Source organism: Equus caballus, chromosome 11 (genome assembly GCF_041296265.1).
Source record: "Equus caballus isolate H_3958 breed thoroughbred chromosome 11, TB-T2T, whole genome shotgun sequence".
NCBI lineage: Eukaryota > Metazoa > Chordata > Mammalia > Perissodactyla > Equidae > Equus > Equus caballus.
Genome location: NC_091694.1, coordinates 19532835 through 19549412, shown reverse-complemented (window position 1 = coordinate 19549412; position 16578 = coordinate 19532835). Strand labels below are relative to the sequence as shown.

The following is a 16578-nucleotide window of genomic DNA, read 5'->3' as shown; positions in this document are numbered from 1 at the left end:
AGGGGAGGGACAGGGGAGCCACCCACGCTAACCAGAATGGGAGAGACTGGGCAACATCTTGCCGAGGGAGCAGCAGGGCCCAGAGTGAGGGAGAAGCTGCAGGGCGGCAAGCATGCAGGTGGGGGAAGTTAGGATACATCAGGGCAAACCACAGCAGTTTCCAGTGGTTATCAGGCCGCTGAGTGAGCCTCCAGCACAGGGAACTTCACCTGGCGGGTCCCTGAATGCACTTAAGGGGGCCCACGAACCCCCGGAGTGGAATGCAGATTTCACACATAGAAGCATTTGTCTCCAATGAGGGCCTGTGGCTGTCACCAGATTCTCACCTGGATCAAAGGATCCAGGACCGATAAAAGTTAAGGACACTAATCTTGTCCCATCACCTCATCTTACAGATGGGGAAACCTGGGTCCTAAAAGGGAAGTGACTGACTCAAGGTCACAGGTGAATCAGCCAAGGTACCCCAGCAGCACAGCACAGCAACTGAATATTCTTAACAGTACTGCGCTATCCCACCACAGCCTGGGAGATTCACTCGGCCTCTTCATAGGAGAGGAGACGCAGGCTCCAAGAGGTTACGTAGCTTGCTCCTGAGGCTTCCGAGCTTGTCTGGGTGGCCCACTCCCCTGCCCCCAAACCTCCTACAGAACCAAGTTGAGGCTTCCTGACCTGGCATTCTCCACGCACAGCTTCCTGCACCACAGCACATACACGCCCCCATCTCTACCATTCGCTGGTCTACCCCACCCATCTGGTGGGCACTGCTCCACAAACTTCTGAGCCCCAGGCCTTGCTGCTGCAGTCCCTCCATCCCCAAGCCACCCCTCAAGGCCCAGCTCCTAGAGGCCCCTTCTCTAAGCAGCCTGGCCCCAGGCCATTGCCTTCCAGCAACAGTGTGGATCATCTCTGGGGCACGCATCCCCCTGCCCTCCACAGAGGTGAGTTGCGCTGTGTCTCCAGCCCCACCATAGGGCAGGTGCAGCAGAGTCATAGAAGCCAGCTGAAAGAATGGCTGAGTGGCTGGGTGGAGCAGCGGTGCAGGGCAGCTGGTTCTTGCAGGGAGCTGTGGGGCTGCCTGACGGCTGTTCCCCACCCTCAAGTCCCTGCCTGGCACCCTCTGAACATCCTCACCCCCTTCTTACCAGTCTCAGAGTTGGTGGCGGCCACAGGCATGGTGAGGTCAGCAAGGGCTCTGAAAAGTCTCTCCTGGAGGAGAGGAGAGAGGAGGATGAGAAGGCACAAGGGCAAAGCAATGGGGAAGGGGTTCCCCCTCAGGATCAGCTAACAAGGTAGGGGACAGGGCATTGCCCAGAAACTGGATGATCCCACAGTCCTGGGAGGCAGGAAACGCAGATATTACATGTCCATTTCTCCAAGGAGGAGGAGACAGAGGATCAGAGAGGTTAATTCATTTTCCCAAGGTCACAAAGCTAATACAGAAAGGGACAATGAACACCCAGGCTTTATGACTCTCAAAAATAATTAAGTGTTTCTGCCTGCCATCTGTTTGTTTCTTTTTTTTTTTTTTTTGGAGAGAAAGTGGGTATAGGAGTCCAGAATTTGAGTCAAAAGCAGGAAAGATGGGTACTCCCAGACTGTAAGCTCCATGAGGTCAAGAGCTACACCTATTTTATTTGCCTCTGGATCCTAGGCCCAGCACAGTGTAGATGCTCCGCAAACACTTGTCCATCTGGCTGAGAGAAATGGTGTCGTACCTCCCCAAGGCCTCTCTGGCTTCCTCATTCTCCCCTCACCCCTTCTTAGCCCAGAGCTGGGACAAGGACAGCAGGGGACTGTGGGCAGAACCAGCCATGAGTTTACAGCCCCAGCTCCCATCCCATGGCCTTCCCAAGCTGAGGTTGGCTCCCTCATTCTCCAGGGGCGGGGGCAGGGGGGTAACCCACCACCCTTCCTCCCTTTGCCTTCCTGGGCTGTGCTGTTGGAGAAAACCCTAATTCCCAGTTGCCATAACAACAGGAGGCAGTGGCTCACAGCAGGGGTGGGGGTGTGGGGGGAAGCAGCTGGCAGTGCCCACTTTAGGACTGAATGCCTGCTGGGCCCTGGAGGTGGGGGAGCTGCAACTTCATCTCCTCCCAAAAAAAGATTCTCCCCAGAGGGACCGCTACCTGATTTTAATAAAACTCTCTCTGCTCCCACCCCCCTCCCAGACATGAGCTGGTCACCTGAGTCCAGGTAGCAGAAACTACAAAGGTGAGGGGACAGCTCCCCTTCCTCCAGGATCTGCCTCTGAGGACATGAAAGGAGAGAGCCTTCAAGGAGAGGAAGGGCACCCCCCCTCAGGCCAGCACCCCAGGCTGGGAGAAACGCTCAGGATCTACTGTGCCAGCCAGTGCCTCCGGTGCCAACGTCTGCTGTCCCTATTCCTAGACAGCTGCCAGGAAGGAACCCTTCCTTCCCCATCCCAGGTCCTGGCGAACTGGAGCCTGAAGCCTTCTCCTAGCTACCTCCGCTCTCCCTGACAGAGGTAGTGGCAGTCAGAGGGGACTCCTTACAGCCTCCTTCTCTAGAGGGTGAAGGGAGGGAAGAGGCAGGCGGGATCCTGTCCCCAGAAGTATCGCCCAGCCTGCCCAAGTTTTCTCCGTGGGGAGTCGGTTCCCACGGTATCAGCTAGCTCTGCCGCACCCCCACCCAAGCCTCTGAGAGGGCGGGGCCCGGCTCTGCCCACAGGAGAACAGCAGTGCCAGGCGAGCCAGCCTGGCTCCGTGCCAAGGTCAGGGGCCCAGGCATCTGGGAACCTGCACCTCGACTTCCAAAAGCCTGGGCCCAGGTGCCCTCTCACCCCTACCTCCAGGCTATCCACATCACCCAGGGTCGGTAGGTGATGCAGGCCAGCGTGAGAGGGGGAGGTTTCCTCCAACCTCACACCCACCCCTCCATCAATACACATACAAAGAGATGCAGAGGAGAAAGGTCTGACAAAGGCGCTTTGAAGACCGACAATTCATGGGGAGGGGTAGCTAGACTGAGGGCCGAAGGATGGGGGTCTAGAGGCCGGGCGGACCTGCACGCACCCACCATGAGATCGCCCCCGCCCCAGGAGCAGCCTAACCCGCTGGGCGCTAGGACCTGGGGGGAGGGGGGCGTGTAGCGAGCCATCAAAGAAGGCTCTTTGCGTGCGCGCCCGCGGGAGACCAGGGGGGATGAGGTCACTGAATGGCTGTCCCCCCCGCCCCCGTCCTCACTCTGCCCCCTTAGTTGACCTAACTTTCCGACCCTGGCTCCTCGCTCCTGGCACGGATCCCCTCCCAGGTCACCAGACCCTAACCCTGGCCCCCGACCCCGACCCGACCCCCCTACAGCCTGAGAGGCGGAAGAAGGAGCGCACCCCTTCCCGGGACCCCCTCCCAGGGAAGACTGAGGTGTTGGCCTCCCAACGGAACAAGGGGGCCACGGGGACCCACGAAACCCCTGTCTCGCGCCCCCACCCCCCGGAAGCGCAAACAGCGCGGTTCTTACGTAATGCCCGGCTCCAAAGTCCCCCGAATGCGCTCAGAGCCTGGAGAAGCCGGGCGGACACCCAGGCTCCGCACAGCTCACCAGCTCTGCGCCCTACGTCACTCTGGAGCCCTCACCGCGGGGGCGGGGGCCAGCGTCAATGGGCAGCGGGTTTGGTCTCTCTCTCGGAGCACCCGAGGAAGGGGAGGGGGGAGCGGGAGGTGGGAAGGGAGGGGACGGGCCTGAGAGAAGGGGCCGGGGGAGATTGGACCCAGAGAATAGGGCCCCAAGTGCCGTGCAAGGATGAAGAGGAGACAGGGGACCTGGGGTGGGTACCGGACCAGGGGGCGCCTACCTGCGCCCGGGGGAGCCCCTATCTCCCGGCGGCTCCAGCACAGCCCGGCGCTCCGCGTTTATTGCTTGTCAATCGCTACCAGGCTCTTAAAGCGGAGAGGCCTCCTCTGCGCGAGGGGGCGGAGACCGAGAGGGGAGAGAAGGGGAGGGGGATGTGGACGCCGTGGGACGACCCTGGGAAAGTCGTCTTTCCGAACAGCTAGTGGGTAGGCGGGGAGGTGGGGGTTTGGGAGACACCGCACAGCCCACGACCCCCTGCTCGCTTCCCACTCGGGGAAGCACGAACTGGGACCTGTACCAACTGGTGTCCCTTGGCGCCCAGAGATCCCTTAAAAGGGCAATGGTGAAAGATTACTCCGCCCCCTTCTCTCAGCTTAGACCCGCGTTCCAGTCCCAGGCATGCCTCACTTTCCCTGTTATCGTGCTTCCCAACTGGGAAGGGGAACCAGAGGAGTTTAGGGAGACCCCCAAGCAGCAGGAGACCCAGCCCCATAGGGCCTCCGGCTCAGGGGCACCTTTTAAGGACTCGAATGGTGGATACTTGGATCCCAGATTCTCCAGAATAATTTGCAAAAAAAGGGGAAGCGTCTTCGCGAAGGAGTTCGAGACCCTACAATAAGCCTGCACGGGCGAGCTGGTCTATCTATCTATGGAATACAGAAAGAAGTAACTCGCTATCCTTCCTCAGAGTTCGATCTCAAGAAGTAAATAAAGCGTTAAACCCAGTTGCCCGCCTTTGCCCAGCCTCTGGCTCCACCCCAGACCTGCTAGTAAAAGATACTGTGTGGCCTCAGAATACTGGAAATTCATCCCGGAGACCACCCTTCGCTCAGTGCGCTGCGCATTTGGGGCCTACCGCGGTACTATTCCGGTCTCGATGTCGTCGTCTTCGTGTCGCCCCCCCTCCTCCCCGCCGCCAGTTGTCCTCTGGAATATGCAGGGGTTATCCCTGTTCCTTGCTAGCTGGGCTCCTAAGATCAGAAGTGGCCTGCACCTGGAAAACTTGCTTGGCAATCTCAGAAATGGGTTTTATTTCGGAATCCATCCCTGAAGCAGGGAACTAGTCCCCGGGTCCCAAGAAATTCAGCTCGCCCCGGAACTCGGGAAGGAATATGTTGAGGTACGGAGAAAGCCACAGAACCAGGCCAAACTACTCAGAGCCCGGATGTTTCGAGGCCCTCCACCTTAACAGAGGGAGGAGAAGATAGCTAGTGACCCCAGATGGCGGGGACTGGAATTGCAGGCTTCGGTCTCGGACCAAAGAGGCTTCCTGGAGCACACTGCTTCCAACCCCCTCTGCCTTCAAGTCAGAAGATCCTCCTAATTCAACTCAGGAGGAAGTCCCCTTCCCATGATGAAGGACACCCTCCACTCTCACCTGTCCACCTCTGGGCAGGGAATCACTCAGTTATTTGCATTTGGTTGGGAAGTGGAAGGATTTTGAAATCCTCCACAATGTTAATTACTACTCAGTCAGGCAACTATTACCCCACAACAACCTGCAGCAAACCTTCAATTCCATTCAGGATCCCCAAGACAAGGTGGGATCCCAGATTCTGGCCCACTAGGGAGGTGGAGCCCAATTCATTATTCTTACAAGCTGCCTCCCCCAGTTAGTCAGTCAGCAATCATCTCTCTAATAAGGGCCTTGTAGAATGCCAGCCCATCACATCTGTTCAGGACCTTACGATTGATAAATTGTTTGGTTCTTTACAACAGCCCCGGGGAGGTGACAGAGTGGAGAGAAACAGTTCTCAATGCAGAGCAGGATGCTCCTGTTCTGTTCCAGACAAGGTGCCAGCTTCAGTCTCCCTCTGTCTTCCTCCCTGCCTCCGCCTCAGAGGTCACAAGGGTGCAGGCAGTGTCACTGCTTCCCCTGAATCAAGGTTTCCCTCTGGTGGATGTTCATCCTAGGGCTTTGAGAGTCAGGGCCGCGAGAGAAATGCAACTCAGAGCGGGCGTTCTGAATTTCCAGCGGATCAGACTCTGTCTTGAGTGATGTTGCACTTCCGGTAATGCCCAGCAGGGGCCGCCAACAGCTATCCCGAGTCTATCTTCCTCCCGGACATCCACCCCCTTCGGTTCCACGCCCCCACCCTGCGATTCGCCAGTCTTGTTCTGGAAACCTTTTCTATTGGCTATATATCTCAGTAGAAAAAAGTCTGGAACTCTTAGAGCGTATATATATATTTACATATGTTTACATTTATGTTTTAGTATATCTATGCTATTGAACTAAAATATGCATTTAAAAAGGGAAATTTAAAAATGAATATGTTTTTAAACTATAAACAGAAGTGCCAGCATTTTCTTACACCCCAAAGGATCATCTTGTGCACCTCTAGGTGCATGCTTACTTTGGAAACCACAATTCTAAAGAAAAAGCTGTATCCCCACCCTCCCCAGCCCAGGCTCAACAGGGCATCCAGACAGGTAGCTTTGCCTTCCCACCACCACCAATCCAAACCCCCATTGGAGGACCAGGTGTGCTGGCCCCTTGCTCCCCTCACAACCTTCAAGACCCTGAAACCCCCTCCACCACCACCACCACTAGCCTGCCCTGCACCCACATCAGATTGCCCGTTTAGAAGACAGAGACCCAAAACCTCTCCCAGAAGCAGCCTCCCTGCCCTTGTCCCCCCACCCCAGCCCTGGCCCACCACTCACGCTTCATCCTGCCTGTCTGCTTTACTCGGCCACAACCCCATGGAGTGGGAAGTTCTGGAACTAGACAATTCTGTATTGACATACTGACTCAGCCACGTGGTGTTTGTGTCCTAGGCTGGTTACATAACCTCTCTGAGCCTCAATTTCCTCATTGTACAATGGGGCTAACAGCCGCCACCTTGGGAGAGGACAGATGTAGAGCGGCCGCCACAGTGCCAGGCACACAGAAGCTGCTCCACAAATGTGCTTCCCTTCTGGGAGTAGGTCTAAGCAGGCTCTAGCTAGGTGCCAGCTTGGCAGTGGGTAGTTAGTCTCTCTCTGGCTGTCTGATGTGCCCTTAACTGACCTCAGGTCCTTCTGGGGAAGGTGGGGGTCCACCCAGGGCTTCTGGAGCCCCAGGTATCTGGTACGGATAGCATGCCCTCTTCCCGCTGCCCACACACCCATTAGTGGCATCTTGCCCAGCCCTATCTGAGCCACCCACTTCTCTTATCCTCCTCTCCCTCCAGTGCCCCCACTGAGGTGCCAAGGGCTTCGCTATGGGCACCATGTAAGGGAGCCAGGAACAGGTAGCCCATCGCCAGAGTGGGGAAGAGCTTGCAAAAGGCAGGGCAGACCCTGGGAGTGAAAGGGCATCCTACTAGCCATCTCAATGACCCACTGCCCATTGCTGAGACCTCCCCAAGCCGACTGTGCCTTGGAGCTCCCCTGTAGACTCTGGAGAGGGCAAGGGTGGGGGCCAAAGGTGAGGGAGTGGAGGGAGGCTCCGGACAGTGGGAGTAGATGCCCTGGGGACTATAGGAGGCACTTGAGTTGCTATTTGGAGACAGAAAGAAAGGAGAGAAGAGTGTCTCCACTTGAACTGGTGACCTGGAGGAGGGCTGCATGTACACATGTGCGTGCACATGCACACACACACATACACACACACACACACGCCCTGTGCTGCTTCCCTCCCCCTTTGCCCTGAGCCAAGGGAACACTTACAGAGTGGGTTGGGGCAGAGACAGAGGGGACAGCCAAGGACTGTGGAGAGCACTGGGACAACTTGTTGAGTGGCCTCAGGCAGGCCTGGGCTGGGCAGTATCCACCCACAGGTTCCGTGTAGACCTGAGGGGATAACCCATACAAAAGTGCTCTGTGAACCATGGTGGGGGGAGGGGAGGGCCTGGCCACCCATCCTGGGAATGCAGGGAGGTCCCAGTCCCAGAGCCATTCTCTGTCCCTCCCCTGCGCCACTGCCCAGCAACAGCTCTTTTCTCCAGCCCTGTTTGGTGCCAACTGCTCAGCTCCAAGCTCCCCCCAGGATCTTCTCCTGCCCTCTGCATTGGGGTTTAGCCACCCTGGGCCCGCCCTGTGCACCTGTCCTCTCTGAGGTGCCTGGGGGCAGAGTCGGTGCCCTCCTGCCCATCCCACAGGGGCTCTGAGCCCTCTGGCTTCTCCACCTCCAGCTGCCTGTCCCGAGGTGCTGGCGTGGGGAGTATGTGGGGCCCTGGGAGAGGGAGAAGTCTAGATCATCTGTGCCCATCACCACCGCCACTGTCCTTTTCCAGGCCAGATCCATTGCAGCGGCTGCCCTCCCACCCCCACCAATACAGAGAGTGGGGGGGTGGCCACCATCACCCAAAGCCGACTGGGAGTGCTCAGGTCCTGGCAGCAGGCCTCAGGGCCTATGATGGAGGTGCAGGGAGAGGAGGGTACAGTCAGTGCTGATGGCAGGAACTCCCTGGGCACTCCCCCTTCTGGTTGACCCCTACACCCTCCCAAAGGACCAGCCCTGGGGTAGGCAGAAAGAAGTGCTCAGGTGGCAGCGTCCCCTTAGGAGCTCTGGGCCTTCCTGAGCCAGGTGGGCAGAAACCTGTGAGGTGTGTACTAGCACACACAGACAGCAAGCATGGGTCTAAGTGTGCCCGAGGTGTGTGCAAGGACACATCTGTGGGTATGTGTTTACATGTGCATGACTGTGTTCATGATGCATTTGTGTGTCTGTGTGCACAGATGCACATATGAGGGTAGCAATATGCTGTGTCTGTGCATATGCACACGTCTGCACTCACAGCCTGCGTGGGGGTGTGGGGGTGGGTGTGTGATGTAGGGAATTGCTGCGTTCTGCCACTGTGGGATCCTGAGCACCCCTCCCCAGTAGCCCACTCCTGCTTCCCCCACTGCAGTTACCAAAAATGACCCATTCTTGGTAAGAGTTAAAACCTGGGGAGGTTTGTCTAGTGCTGGAGGTCTCCCCTCCTGAGTCCACCACAGAATCCTTGGGCAGCCAGACCCAGGACCCTGGAGTGGTGAGCATTCAGCCTCGGGGGGCCAGGAGGGAGGATGCCATCGCTTCCCTGCGTGAACCAGCGTTGGGGTTGGGGATAGGAGGTGGGGGAGGGGGCTCCCAAGCACTGTGAGAGAGTCTCACTGGGCCCCTCACTGCCCTTCCCAGGACTGACCATCTCTTTTCCTGAACGCTCCTCCCTAGCCCACCACGCACTGTGTTTCCTCTCACTCCTATCTCCCTGTCTTATGCACTGGGATCTTAATTCTTTGGAGGAGGGCCTGACCAGAGTAACCCAGCATCCCCCCACCCAAGCCCTGAGTCCCTGCTGTCAGAAACTGGGTTGCCATAATCCAAGGGCCCAAGTGGATTTTCTGAAAAGACTATGACCTGGAGGCCTGAACTTCTCTTTGGACCTTCTCTTCTCCCCTGCACTGAGTGCCCTCAACCTCCAGAGGGACTGGAGACAGATCAGCCACGTGGTGGTCAACCGCGCCTATGTGAAGGGGCCCCAATAAATGAGGGAGTCTGGACACCCAGGCTCGGGTGAGCTTCCCCGGTTGGCAGCAGTCATGCATATTGTCACATATCATTGCTGGGCAGGTAATGCTGTCCACAACTCCGTGAGAGAGGACGACTGGAAGCTCCATGGTTGGAACTTTCCTGGCCTCTGCCATACATGTCTGTTCTTGTGGCTGTATCCTTCAGCTGCAATAAACAATAATCATGAGTAAAACAGCTTGCCTGTATTCTGTGAATCCTTCTAGCAAATCATCAACTCTAATGGTGGTCTTAGGGACACCTGAACTTGCAGTGGGTATCAGAAGTGAAGGTGGTCTTCTGAACTACCGTCTAACTTCATACACGTGCTCCAACATGGATGAACCTTGAAAACACATGCTAGGTGAAAGAAGCCAATTACAAAAGACTACACATTAGGGGCCCGCACGGTGGCGTAGTGGTCAAGTTCGCACGCTCCACTTCAGCGGCCCAGGGTTCGCAGGTTTGGATCCCAGGCATGGACCTAGCACCGCTTGTCAAGCCACACTATGGCGGCGTCCCACATAAGACAGAGGAAGATTGGCACAGATGTTAGCTTAGGGCCAATCTTCCTCACACACACACACACACAAAGTCTAGATATTATGTGATTCCATTTATATGGAATGTCTGGAATAGACATATCTCTACAGAAAGTAGGCTGCTGGTTGCCTGGGGCTGGGGGCAATGTGAGGTGACTGCTAAAGGGCATGGGGTTTCCTTTTGGGGAGATGAAAATGCTCCAAAATTGATTGTGGCTATGATTGCACAGCTCTTGGAATATACTAGAAGCCACTGAATTGTGCACTTTAAGTGAGTGAATTGTATGGTATATGAACATATCTCACAAAAACTTTTACCCCCCAAAAAGGGGGTGTATGTGGAATGGAAGCTCCTGGAAGGGGACTTTGTTGTGCTCACTGCTGTGTCCCCAGCGCCTGCAGCCCCTCCAGGAGGACAGGTGCTCATTAAATACTGTGCAATAAATATGTCAAGTGGCCCCCGAGGACTCCCAGTCTGGACTTTTCCAGACCACTCCCCTTTGCAAAGACAAGAGCTGTTTTTAGCATACCCGCACCCCCACTCTGCCTCGAGATCCAGCCAAAAGGCTTAGCCAGATCAAGTAGAGGCCTGTGGCCTAGGAGTGAGGGAGGGACAGAGGGGGATGTCTGAGGACATCAAGAAGATTGACCCTCTGGGTCCCAGGCATGGAAACAGCCCCTCCTGCCTCCCAAGGGTTAGACCAAATCATTCACTGGGGCAAAAGGTTTGAGTCTAAGGCTCTCAGACCCAAAGGCTGTGAGGAGAGACCCAGGCCTGTCTCCATTGGGCGGGGTCTCAGGCTTGGGAGAAGGGGCTTTGGATGTGCCAACCAAGCTCAGGCAGGAAGAACTGGGCTCAAAGACTGACTCCCTCCTTTCTCTCGGAGCCTCTCTGATCCCTCCCCAGACGGTTTTGGCTCCAGCTGGGAGGTGACCCACCTGCCTTCCCTCATCCCCCTCAGGATGAAGTGAAAATCCACATCCTGATTTTATAGAGTCTGTTTCTCAGGCAAGACAGTGCTCAGGCATCGATTCTATTCCAGGCACTGGGCCACGTCCATGGGACACGGAGTGAGTAAGGCACTGTTCCCTCTCCTGGAGTTCAGTCTGGCCCAGGAGCCAGACGTGGGCTTCACCCGGCAGAAGACCTGATAAATGTCATCACAGCCACCCAAGTGGAACGAGAGCCCCAGGAGCCCAGGGCAGGGCGGGAAGGGGACCAGGGAGGCATCGTAGAAGAGGAATTGCTGGAACTGGGCCCCGGGGTTGAGGGAGTCTGCCAGGCAGAGGAACAGAAGCGCTCGTTCCAGATTGAAGGAGCGGCCCAAAGGCTGGAGGATGCGGAGGTGCAGGGCTGTGCAGGAGCCACTGGAGTCTAAAAGCTGGAGGGCGGACAGGTGCAATGAGGGAGGAAGAAAAGCAGACGTGGCTAAAGAAAGTGGGTTGAAAGGCAGATGTCCAGAACAGGGGCGAGATAAACAAACGGCGGGGCCTCCTCACAAAGGACCAGTACTTCTCTGCAATAAAAGAGAATAAACGACTTATGTACCTAACAGTACAGAGAAATGTCAAAACCTTATGCTGAGAGACAGAAGCCAGACACAAAAAGAACACGCTGTTTGATGTCATTTATATGAAGTTCTAAAACAGGCAAAACTAATCTACAGAGACCGGATCAGTGGCCGCGGGGGCTGGATGAACCGGAGAGGGGCAATAGGGAACGTGCTCGGGGGATGGAAGAGTTCTGTGTCTTGACTGTGGGGTGGTTACACACACGTCAAAACTCATCCAACTGTACCCTTAAAATGGGTGAATTTTACTGTGTGTAAATTATACTTCCATACTACTTTGTTTTCAAAGGTGCTTTTTTTTTTAAGTGGGCTGAGGTCAAATTGTGAAGGACCTTAAACATCACACTAAGAAGGTTGGACCGAATAATCCAGGGAGTAACAGGAGCCTTATTAGTCAAAGGCTTTCCAGTTTGCTTTGCTGTGTTTTGGGAGCAAGTAAAAACCCAGCGCAAGCCAGCTGAAGCCAAAGAACTCAAGGAATTCAAAGAAGACTTTGAGGCTGAAAGCCTGAGGACCTTTCTCTCAGCTTTGCCCTCCAATAATTCCATGTTCCAGCTCTAGCGTTCCCCCATGGCTGAGGACACCATGCTCAGAGAAGCAAAGTGAATTGTCTGAGGACACACAGCCAGCAAGTGGCCATGTCCAGCCTGGAACCCAGGTCAGTCTGATGCCAATGCCTGTGGCTTGACCACCAGACCTAGAGGAGCAGAGAAGAATTCACTCAAAAAGGCTCCTGTGAGGAACACAGCCAAGCAGATGGAGGGAGAGGGGGCAGGAGGAGGGGCCACATAGCATAGCAAGCAGCCCTGCAGTCAGGAGCGGCTGATGGGCCAAGGGACTTGGAGGCGAAGGAGGGGGACTGAGCAGTGCAGATGGCCTGAGGCATGAAGAACAGAGAGGCACGGAACTGGCTGGGGGTAGCTTTCCGAGAAGGTGGGACTGCTGCTCCAGATCTCATCCTGAGCTTGCATCTCAGCCCCACGGGTCTTCAGTAGGTCTCCTAACTTCTCTGAGCCTGTTTCCTCAAAGGCAAAAGGAGTTAATGATGTGTTACAAGTGTCATCAAAATTAGAGACGATCCTGCAACAGAATGCTCCTCCCAGTACCTGGCCCTGAGCAAGTGCAACGATGGGTCAGTTATTAGCGTGTAACTATATAGTCATAGAGCTATTATTGTTGATATTAATAGTGAGGCCTTTGTGCCTCCTACCCCAACCTGCTCACCCCATCAAGCATCTTCTCTTGTTCTGGGCCAGGAAGGAGGGTCGCTGAGCACTATCCCTCAGAACTTGGCAGTTCCTGGAATAAGTGAGTAAGCGTGGAAGAGTGAGGTACTGAGATCTTGATGCCCGTGGAGGTGGCCTAGGGTTTGTAAGGCAGCCTGGCTTCTCACAGCCAAAGCTGCACGAGGCTACATCATTTGAGCTCTTTCTGGGATGGGGGTGTCAGCACTGGGCTTGTGCCTAAGTGGAATAAATGGTAGCCTGTTTGTTGGGATTTGGGGTACACTGGCCCCTGGATCTCTCCCTCCACCTTGTACTATGGAATTTTATCATAGGAATCCCGTTTCTTTTTCTGGAGAGTCTTGGCTCCATGGAAATGCAGTCCTGGTCTCACTCGGCTATTGAGCTATGCCATAAACTTCAGTGACATTGACACTGAGTTTCTTATCCCTTCCCCTGAGGAAAATGTGTGGATGGGGACAAAGAACACATCCAGGAGTGGAGGGGCTCACACATGTTCATCAGCTGACATGTGCCAGGAGCTGTCCAAAGGCTGGAGCTATGTCACCTGACTGGATCCTCCCAACAGCCCTATGCCATGGGTGCCTGTCACAGATGAGGAGACAGAGGCTCAGGGGAGATAACGCCCCTTAATCAAGGTCCCACAGCCAGGAAGTGATGAAGTCAGGATTCCTACCCAGAAGCCCCTGCTGTTTCTACTGTGCCCCTTCTTGGGGTGGTGTGGGCATGAAAAAGCATCAGCACACATTTCACAACCTTGTCCCAGAAAAGCAGCACTGTTGAGCAGAGAGAGGGCCCCTGACGGGCCACACAGCCAAAGCTCTGTGACCCAAGGCAGCCCAAGGGCCTAAGTTCATTATTCAAGCAGTCAACACCCACCACCCTTCAGAGGGCTCTGCCGGTCATCCATCAGGGGCTCCAAAGTGGCTAGGCAGGCTGGGAAAATCTCCAGGATGAGCAGTAGGGCCTGCACCTGAAGGTAGAAACCTCAGCTTCACCCCCTCCCCATGCCAGCAGACCTAGAAGCCAGGAAGAGGGCTGCTGAGGCCCCACAGCAGCCCTGCAGGGAAAGGAGAAACCCTGGATCCAGCTGGATGGGAAGCATGGCCCCCTTCCCAACCGCGAAAATAGCCCCTGGGAAAAGCACAGCCTCTCTCAGCCCCTCTCAGCCCCAGAGACAGGTCCTCCATAGGAGCTGAAGACTCGGAGCAAAATGTCACCCTACTCCCCAGTGCCTCCCGCCTCTGCCACCCATGCTCTGGGCCCCTGGCAGGGACTGTGCCCTGGTCAGGACAGCCAGCAGACCGTGTGCTTCCACCCCCACCCTCTCCCTGTTCCTATCTCCCAGGTTATGACACAGGGGCAGGAGAAGGAGGCCAAATCAGGGGCGGAGCCTTAGAGGAAGAGGACACAGATCTGAAGAGTATAAAGGGCCTCAGAGGTCCTGTCCAGAGGCCCTTTTGCTGTGCCACTCTGCACCTGCCCAGCACCATGGTAATGTCTGTTGGCTGAGTCTGGGACCCCTGTCAGCTCTGTTCTCCAGGAACTTGGGGAAGGGGGCCTGGCACCAAGGGCCCCTCCCAGAGTATTAAGGGCACGAAGGAGAGAGGTCGGGGCAGCCCCCTCTGCCAGTCTGATGGCCAGGACAGCTGTTAGGGTTTCTGTCCCTGCTTTGGGTTTTGCGGATGAGGGGAGTTCCTGGCCAGGAGAGGGTCAAGGGTCTCGGGGACTCTGGGGGTGTGTATCATGTGTATGGACATCATTGTACGTGACTCACTGTGTGTTGCCGGCACAAAATTCTCTGTGCACAGCTGGGTGTGTTTTTGGAGATCCCTGGGCTGGCATCTTGTATGCAACTATTAGTCATTCATTCAACCTGTATTATTGAGCACCTACCAAGTATCAGGCACTGTTCCAGGTGCTTGTGATACATCGGTTAACAGAACAGGCAAAGAGCCCAGCTATAATGGTGCTTATATTGTGGGAGTGCTGCTGGGGAGCGACGAGGACAATAAAAAAATAAGTATGGAATATAATACGTTAGATGGTGCAATGGAGGGGAATAGAGCAAGAGGAAGGGATGGATTACAATTTTAAACAGGGGTCAGAGCAAGACCCAATTAGAAGGCGAATTTTGAGCTGATGTCTGAAGGGTGCTAGAAAGTTGGCCATGCGTACATCTTGAGGAAGGATATTCCAGGCAGAGAGAACAGCCTGTCTGGCATTTTTAGGAACGGCAAGGAGGCGGGTGAGGCTGGAGGAGGGTGAGCAGGGAGTTTCGGCAAAGGCCAGTGAGGTTAGGGAGCTGACCAATGGCTCTAGGCCGTCCTCTTATGTCCGTCTCAGGATGTGCCACCCTGTCCATCCCCAGCCCCAGCCCCATCCCCCGAGTCCCCGTTTATCCGGTGCTTTGCGCACATACCTGTGCACGTCCAGGGGTGCACCATTCGGCCTGGGCACCTGGACATCCCTTACGGCGCTCGTGCACCTGTCTACGTCCCAGAGGCAGACACGTCCCTGGGTCAGAGCGGTCCCCGTGCCCCAGCTCGCCCTGCCGGCCACAAGTCGCGGGTCCGGGCGTCACATGACCGCCCGCCCCTTGGTCTGCTTCGCCGCCTCCAGGCTCCGGTTCTGCGGTGCGCGTGCGCACTAGCCCTGACGTGCCTGGTGCTGCTGTTGCTGGGGCCGGAGGGCGCCCTGGGGGAGGAGCTGCAGCTGGAAGATCCTCCCAGGCCCAGACTGACTGAATGGCTGACTGGCTTCGGCCCGTTCAATAAGTTCTTGGAGAAGTTCTTCAACGGCAGGTGGGCAGGCGGAGGGCGGGCGGGAGGGAGGACGGGTGGGGGAGGAAATGGACGCCACCTGGCACCCCCTCCCCGCGCATCACAGACCCGAGCTGGGCTCGCTGAGCGGCCCCATGACCTCTACAAAGACGTGTTCCCCAGCTTGAAGTCTAAGGACACCAAGAAATCTAAAGATGTTGAAAACCACAGGAAAACCGCTAACGCCACAAAAACCTCACCAGCGAACGCCACGAAACTCCCCCCGCTGCACACCGGGAAAGCCGACCATGAGTCTCCTCCCAGGGCCCCAGGTAGGAGACCCTGAGCACGGCGGGCACCAGTCAGGGGCCTCAGAACTGGGGGGAGCGAGAGGAAGCCCTGGGGGGCCGGGGGTATAGGCCCCCCCCCCCACTTCCTTCTCCAGTCCGGACCTTGACCTCCAGACGCTCAACTCCAGTCTCCCTGCCCACCGACCCCTTTGTATTCTGAGAGAGGCCTTAACTCCTCCCCACTTCCCAGTGAGAACAATAAAGAGAAATAAAATCTCTCTTGTTTCCATGGCTTCCAAGGGCCCTTGGCAGGAAGGGACCTGTTCTTCAGCGGGGAGAGGGGACGCCAGAGCTCCCGCTGTGGGAGAAAAAGACCTCAGCGGCAGGGTCTTCCCTGCCTTCTCCCTCAGCCCCTCCCTCTCCTCCACCTCAAACACACACCGTTGGGGGAGGGGGAGCTCTAACTGAGAGGGAGAACAGAAGAGAGAGAAGCAGGTCCCAGCAACCTCAGAGCCAGACCACCCCCTCCCTCCCAGTTTCTACCCAGAGCAGGGCAGCTTTGATGCCAGCCTTGGATGTCAGTGTGGCACAGCGACAAACAGAAGTGCCTTTGCCTCCGGGGCCCTCTCATCCCCTCTGGCAGTGAGCAGAGCAGGGGAAGGGACAGGAGCCCAGCCAGGGCCTGTCCCCCAGAAGCCAGGAGCGGGGTGGCACTCTCGTCTGGGGGCTGATGGCAGTCAGATAGGCCTGGGCGGTGGCAGAGGCCCTCAGCAGCAGAGGCCCCTCTCAGGATGCAACTCACACGCAGGCATGTCCAGAACAGGGTCCCGATTCCTGCCCCTGGGAAGTGTCTACACTTCTCCCTACTCAGAACCCATCC

The 16578-nt window shown here is 56.3% G+C and overlaps 1 protein-coding gene and 1 long non-coding RNA gene across 5 annotated transcripts in view; one reads left to right on the top strand and one right to left on the bottom strand.

The window, feature by feature from the left end:
• Positions 1–15292, bottom strand: part of MPP2 (MAGUK p55 scaffold protein 2) — a 38318-nt gene extending 23026 nt beyond the window's left edge. The window contains exons 1-2 of one of the 4 annotated variants that reach the window (XM_023652455.2): positions 15069–15292; positions 1143–1206 (exon numbers count right to left, since the gene is read on the bottom strand). In XM_023652455.2, coding sequence (XP_023508223.1) covers positions 1143–1173 — 31 coding nt within the window. In that variant the 5' untranslated portion in view covers positions 1174–1206; positions 15069–15292. Of the gene's footprint in view, positions 1–1142; positions 1207–3477; positions 4142–6477; positions 6567–15068 lie in introns of those variants that run through there. The other 3 variants (XM_023652454.2, XM_023652453.2, XM_023652452.2) reach the window with 3 other exon arrangements.
• Positions 14002–15451, top strand: LOC111775627 (uncharacterized). The gene is made up of 2 exons (XR_011422892.1): positions 14002–14140; positions 15269–15451. It is a non-coding gene; the product is annotated as an uncharacterized lncRNA (long non-coding RNA).
• The last annotated feature ends 1127 nt before the right edge of the window (positions 15452–16578 follow it).